Below are 7,008 nucleotides of genomic sequence, written 5' to 3'. Positions count from 1 at the left end.
CTGAGCCTGCACGTCCGGAGCCTGTGCTCCGCAACGGGAGAGGCCACAACAGTGAGAGGCCCACGTACCAAAAAAAAAAAAAAAAAAAAAAAGATTTCAGTCCTATACCAGCCCTTTTCCTTATTTGTTGAGCCCTCACAATACGCCAGACACTGTGCTGGTTCATGATCTAGCAGGATAGACAGCCACCACCTTAGATTGATTTATTTACTCATTGATCATCCTCTGGAAACATGTAGAAGGGCACCTGACCTAATCTTTGGTCAGGCATAGCTTCCTTGAGGAACTGACATTTCTGCCACATGTACAAAGTAAAGAAGAAAGTGGTTGAGGGGAAATGGGTGATAAAAGAATCAAGGAAACTACATGTTTAAAAGGCCCTGCAGTGTGGAGGTTGGGAGGATCTTAAAGACATTGCCAAGAGGAGTGTGGGGCTGGGGGTAGTGGCCCAGAGGAGGTTGAAGAAGTGGGCAGAGATGAAATAAGACAGTGCCTTGATGTATGATAAGGCTGCTTTAGTCAGGAATCTTTTGGTTGAAAATGACAAAAATCCCCCTAAGAAAAAAGGGAAACATTTATTGGCTCAGAAGTTAAAAGTTCAGGGCTTTCAAGATCAAAGATGTCATTGAGTTTTGACACCTCTCTCTGTCTCTGTCTCATCTTTGCTTTCCTTTGTGTTAGCTTCATTCTTGGGCTGGCCTCTGTGAAATCATCCTCTGATCCCCCCTTGTCACACAGAAGCCAAAGACTGGAGAGGAAGGGAATGTGGGTGAGAAAGACTAACTGATAAGGGCCATTTACCCTTCCACTCTTGAAGGTCACCTTCTTTTCAGGAGATGTCCTCATGTCCCCACCTTAGATTCCCTGGGGGAGGGCAGGAAGCTTGGCCTTCTACGTTGGTAGAGAAGGAAACAGGTGAGGAGATCCTATTTCCAGACTCCAAAACTGTTTACTTTCTTAAAATAGCAAACCTACAGCCCCCTGTCTCTTTCTCTAAGGGCCTAAAATGCATTTTTTTGGCTGCATCCTCAGCCTTCCCTGGAAGCAGGATCATTTGGGCTTGGTAAGAGAAAAGAAGGTGGGAACTCCAGAAACTCCTTCCGACTCCCCCCCCCCCCATTCTGGCCCTCGGTCCCCGGTGCTTAGTGGGTTCTGACCTATTTGTCTTACTCGCGCTTTCTTCCGGAGCCTTTTCAGACCCCTCCAGGGTCCTGTCCCAACTCAGGGGCTTCAGAACTCCTCCACTGTTCGGTGAGCCGCCCTTCTTCCGCCTCACGCACACCCTAACTAAGCAGGACCAGCAGAAGAATACCCAACTCAGGGACCCCTTTTATTCTGAGCTCTGGCGCTTCCGCCTCCGGGGCGGAGACTCCTCCCCCTCACCGTCCCAATTGTATTCCCTGGAAGAGCAGCCGGAAAAGCCTCCTCCTGCTCAGACCGGGATAAACGAGAAGCTGGTTCCTTCTCGCAACCAGCTCTTTGAGCCCTGGGAACCGCCGTGGCGGTCGGCACTGCAGCACCAAAAGCTGCGAGCACAACCTGGGCTCAGCTCCAGCTGGGCGCGGGCGGTGCAGGAGCGGCTTCAGCACCACGGACAGCGCCCCGCCCGCGGCCCTCTGGCCTGCGGCGCGCTTCTGCAGCTTTAGGCGAGCCGGCGAGCTATGCCAGAGGCATGGCCTGGCGCTCGGGCACCATGGCGCTGCTCCTCAGCTTTGGCCTCCTCGGGCTGTGCTCAGGTAAGGACAAGTCGCCGCGCTCTGTCTCACTCAGTCTCGAAGGTGTACGGGAGGGATCCCTAAGGCGGGGAGTCTGTTAGGTAGGGGTTAGGGGAGAGACCCCCGGACTGCAGGGAGTACCTGGGAGACTGAACTGGGAGGAGGACATACCCGAAGTGATGCTGGGAAGAGAGGGCAACCTGGGCAGGCGTGGTGGAGAGGGTGTGGGCACAGAGAGGAAGGAGGGAGGGGATCTCCCCAGGCTATCTGGGGTGGAAGGAAGGGGAGAGTCTGATTGTAGCTGAGATGCCATTTGACTTCTTGTGAAACATTATCTCAAGAAAATCTACCTGGTTCAGCACCCTCCCTTGGCTCTCCATCATTTTCTGTCCCTCATATTGGACTCCTGATTTTGCTTACTCCAAAGGGGCAAGGCAGGACGGGGAAAGAAGCAACTTCTCAACGCTCTTGTAGGGTGGACAGGAGACTCGGAAGGGAAGAAGCTCTGCCAGGCGGAGGGCCAGGGAGGAATCTCTGAGGGGGTGGGGTGCATTCGTGCGGGGTTGCAGAAGGAGATAGGGTGTGTGGTGGGGCAGGTACAAAGGGAATATACAACTAAATGGGCTTTCCATACCTGCCTGCAATCTCATGAGAGGTGGGCTCCATAGGTGTGCAACTTGGGACTAAATATATGCCCTGACCCAGAGCTCAGGCAGCCCAACTATTCTACTCCAAACCAGTACCTGTGGGGGGAGGGGGTCACAGCCAGTCACATATAGAGGCACATAATGTTACTTGCACACATAGATGGGCACTGACTGAGGAGAAAGGCTGTATTGTGTGACATGATTAACTGTTCCCCTTTCACCACCCTCCAGAACCTTCCTTGAATTGTAGGTATCTTCTAGGGGAAGCCATGGAGACAGAAATTTCAATTCTTTTGAAACCACCCTCTGAGACCTTGCAGGAAGAGCAGGGTCTCCACTAATCCTTGCAGAATGGGTTCTTAGTGGGGGACTGTGGGGGGCTGTCTGGGCTCCTTGGTCAGTGATCTCAGAGAGGGACTTCTCTATGAGGGGCCTCCATGGGGTAACCTAGGCATTCTGCTATAACCTTAAGGATGGGGCTGTGGGAAGCTACAGCCTCCTGTTTGGGCCTACGTTGTACCACTTGCCTAGGGAGAGTGGGATCCTGGGTGGGACCTACTTGCCTATGTACTTACCTCTTGCCCTCCACCCACACTACCCAGGAGTCTGTGGTACAGACACAGAGGAGCGGCTGGTGGAGCATCTCCTGGATCCGTCCCGCTACAATAAGCTTATCCGCCCAGCCACCAATGGCTCTGAGCTGGTGACGGTACAGCTCATGGTATCACTGGCCCAGCTCATCAGTGTGGTGAGTAAAGGTCCCAAACTCTCTGCCCAGCTACTGAAGTCAGCATAGCCAGAATGTGTTTGTGCTTATTCTTCTGGAGTTCCCAAGGCTTGGGGAGGTGGGGGAAGGAGCCTGGGTGGTGTAGTGGGACCACAGGCTTGAGGGGTGGGGGTGGGGCACTTCTCAGTAGCTTCTCTTCTTCCCTGCAGCATGAGCGGGAGCAGATCATGACCACCAATGTCTGGCTGACCCAGGTTAGCACTCTTCCTGTCCACACCCCTGGGCTTCTCTTTCCTCCTTTTTTTTCGAGGGGGGGCATGTGCTTTTCCCTCTTTTAATGTCCTCAAGAGAGGCAGAAATTTATAGACTTTGGAGTACTAAATAACTGGATTTGAATCTTGGTTCTTCTACTCACAGCTCTGTAACTTTGAATATGTTAAACTCTGCAAGATCCATTTTCTCATTTGTAAAACGTAAATTCTAATATCTTGGCTTGGCTATGCAAATTGAATGAGAAGACACTTTTGCCGGGCAGAGAAGTCACTGTGGGGATGCAATGACTTTTCAAAACTTCCTCAAGCCAGATAGGCCTCCTCTTGTCCCTGTCCTTGACCTTGAGCCCCTCCCAGGGCAGAGTTTGGTGCTGCCCCCCTCTCTCCCTTTCCCAGGAGTGGGAGGATTATCGCCTCACCTGGAAGCCTGAGGAATTTGACAACATGAAGAAAGTTCGGCTCCCTTCCAAACACATCTGGCTCCCAGATGTGGTCCTGTACAACAAGTAGGTGACCCTGGAGGGATGGGAAGGCTGGGGGAGACCATGGGAGTACTCAGGTCTTGGGGAAAGTAAATTAGCTCATGCTGGGGGACAGAGGGACTTTTAATTGGCAAAGACAAGTCACTACGCAAACAGACAGACCCAAGCCAGTGAGGTATAATGTGGACAGCCAAGGTAACTTGGGCCATGGCCAGCTCCCTCTCAGCCAATTAGGACTCCCAGTGTTTGGAGCTGCAGTGGCATAAAAACGAGGATTGACAGACCCCAGTGCCTAAACTGATTCAAGAATAGGCTTTCCGGGAGGACTGAGGAGGGTCAAATAACTTGGAGATCCCAATTTCTCCTCCAGGTTCCAGCCCCTCTCCTGAAATAATCCCTCTTATCTCGAAGACCCAAAGCCACTAGTCCATAGCCACTAGGGACCATCTCCTCCTCCCACCTGCCCCTGTCCCTCTCCATTGGTTGGGGCTCCTCACTCTGGCCTCCTTGGCTCCCCTAACTTCTCCACCTTCATGTGGAGCAACCAGCTTACAGAATGCATGACAAGTAGCAGATGTGCCTCCCCTGTTCATCACCCTCTTCTGTCTCTGAGGCCTTCTGACCAGGACACCTCTTCTCCTCACCAACCCACCCAGATCCCCTTCTTGCTCAATTCTTGCTCCTCCTCCCTAGACCCCTGGAGGGTTACCCTCTTCCCATATATCCCTTTGGCTTTCCTGTCCTCCCACTCAGGGCTGGGTTGATGGGTGGGGTGGAGGAATGCTTAGGCCAGGGCTGACTGTGCTCATCCCTTGGCAGTGCTGACGGCATGTACGAGGTGTCCTTCTATTCCAATGCCGTGGTCTCCTATGATGGCAGCATCTTCTGGCTGCCGCCTGCCATCTACAAGAGCGCATGCAAGATCGAAGTAAAGCACTTCCCATTTGACCAGCAGAACTGCACCATGAAGTTCCGCTCGTGGACCTACGACCGCACCGAGATCGACCTGGTGCTCAAGAGTGACGTGGCCAGCCTGGACGACTTCACGCCCAGTGGCGAGTGGGACATCGTCGCGCTGCCGGGCCGGCGCAATGAGAACCCGGACGACTCCACTTATGTGGACATCACGTACGACTTCATCATCCGCCGCAAGCCGCTCTTCTACACCATCAACCTCATCATCCCCTGCGTGCTCATCACCTCCCTGGCCATCCTCGTCTTCTACCTGCCCTCCGACTGCGGCGAGAAGATGACGCTGTGCATCTCCGTGCTGCTGGCGCTCACCGTCTTCCTGCTGCTCATCTCCAAGATCGTGCCGCCCACCTCCCTCGACGTGCCGCTCGTAGGCAAGTACCTCATGTTCACCATGGTGCTCGTCACCTTCTCCATCGTCACCAGCGTGTGCGTGCTCAACGTGCACCACCGCTCACCCACCACGCACACCATGGCTCCCTGGGTCAAGGTCATCTTCCTGGAGAAGCTGCCCACGCTGCTCTTCATGCAGCAGCCGCGCCACCGCTGCGCCCGCCAACGCCTGCGCCTGCGGCGGAGCCAGCGCGGGCGCGAGGGAGCCGGCGCCCTCTTCTTCCGCGAAGCCCTGGGGGCAGACTCCTGCACGTGCTTTGTCAACCGCGCGTCTGTGCAGGGCTTGGCTGGGGCCTTCGGCTCGGAGGCGGCGCCGGCAGCCGGCCCCGGGCGCTCCGGGGGGCCGTGTGGCTGCGGCCTCCGGGAGGCGGTGGACGGCGTGCGCTTCATCGCGGACCGCATGCGGAGTGAGGACGACGACCAGAGCGTGAGTGAGGCGCGGGGACTCGGGCGTGGGACGCGGGCTGCAGGGCCCTCGGTACCTGCGCAGACAGACACCGAGGAGCTAACGGGAGGGCAGGACGTGGGCAGTGAGAGTCCGGCCGGGGCCTGTGGGCCTGGGCGCTGGCACGGCCTCTTCTCTGACTTCCGGGAGGCGGCGCCGCCTAAGTGGCCGTTGGTACAGGATGACCTTGCGGCTTCCCGAGGACTAGCATCCGGAGCGAAATGCCTCAGCTGGGGCATCGTGAGTGTCGTTAGTGTTGGGAGGGTGGCCAGGAAGTGGAGGCGGCCCTTCTTCTGGGTTTGCAGCTGGCCCGTGGCTCTGACCCCAGACACCCTCTCTGCCGCTTGTACTCCCAAGCCCAGTTGTTAACCTGCAGCTCTTAGCACAAATGGAGATGAGTCCTTCGTGTGCCCCGCGTCGGGGGGCAAAATTGAGGGCAGTAGGAAGTGTGTATGGGAGGGGTGGCGGTGGTTAAGAGGTTCCACCAGCTGCTGGGAAGAGCCCAGAGTCCCAAATCAATATCCTTTTCCTGCTCTTCTGCGTCCTCAGGGGATGCCCTTGTGAAATATTTACGGAGGTGGGGGCAGGTGGAGGCGAGGGTTTTTAAGACCCACCCTGAGCTTTCTGCACACTGGGATCTTTCTGCAGCGACTCCCAGAAGGGGAGCACTGAGCCAGGGGATGGGGGGCTTCCCATCCCCTGGGATGGGTCGACTTCCCCCCCACTTTGGGCTGTGGTTGGCCCCATCCGGCAATCAGTCTTGGGGTACCTGGCTGGTTCCAGGCTGTGGCTCAGCTGTTGCTCTGGTGACTGGCCATGTTTCCACTGGATTGCAGCGATTCTGGCTTGGGGGATGAGGAAGGGTGGGCTCCTGCACTACAGGCTTTTTTTGGGCGGGGGGGGATGCTTCAGAGCCTGGTGTTTCTATTCCCTGGGAGGGCAGGAGCTGAGGCTTGAGCTAAGGAGCAAGTTATGGTCCTGAAGGAAGAAGAGAGGGACCAAGTCATGAGGAAATGGGGCGGGAGCCTCAGAGGTGGCTGAGGCCAAGGGGGAGACGCCGGTGGTGCAGGGGGTTGACCGGCTGCCTCACTGCCTCTGCCTCTCCCGCTGCAGTCCACTCATGTAATGTGCATTTACTGAGTTAGGTGATGAGGATGCAATGACCTACTTGGATGCTTCACAGGTATCTCAAACTTAACACGTCCAAAACTGAGTGCTTAATCTACATCCCCACCACCAACCTTCTCCTCCTCCAATCTCCCCATCTTTTAGTAAATGACATCACCATCCACCCAATGGTTTAGACCAAAAACCTGGAGTCATCCTTGACTCCTCTCTTTCTTACATCCCCCACC

At 55.6% G+C, this 7,008-nt stretch overlaps 1 protein-coding gene across 1 annotated transcript; it reads left to right on the top strand.

The window, feature by feature from the left end:
- Window positions 1-1,346: 1,346 nt before the first annotated feature.
- CHRNB2 (cholinergic receptor nicotinic beta 2 subunit) lies at window positions 1,347-5,893 on the top strand (the record flags this gene model as incomplete). The annotated part of the gene is made up of 5 exons (XM_028486542.1): window positions 1,347-1,736; window positions 2,965-3,110; window positions 3,299-3,343; window positions 3,758-3,867; window positions 4,663-5,893. Coding segments are annotated over exons 1-5 (1,596 nt in total), but the record flags the coding sequence as incomplete, so codon positions are not given.
- Between the last annotated feature and the right edge of the window lie 1,115 nt (window positions 5,894-7,008).

The sequence above is a fragment of the Physeter macrocephalus genome, unplaced genomic scaffold (assembly GCF_002837175.3).
Source record: "Physeter macrocephalus isolate SW-GA unplaced genomic scaffold, ASM283717v5 random_1331, whole genome shotgun sequence".
NCBI lineage: Eukaryota > Metazoa > Chordata > Mammalia > Artiodactyla > Physeteridae > Physeter > Physeter macrocephalus.
This window is presented reverse-complemented; position numbering and strand designations above follow the sequence as displayed.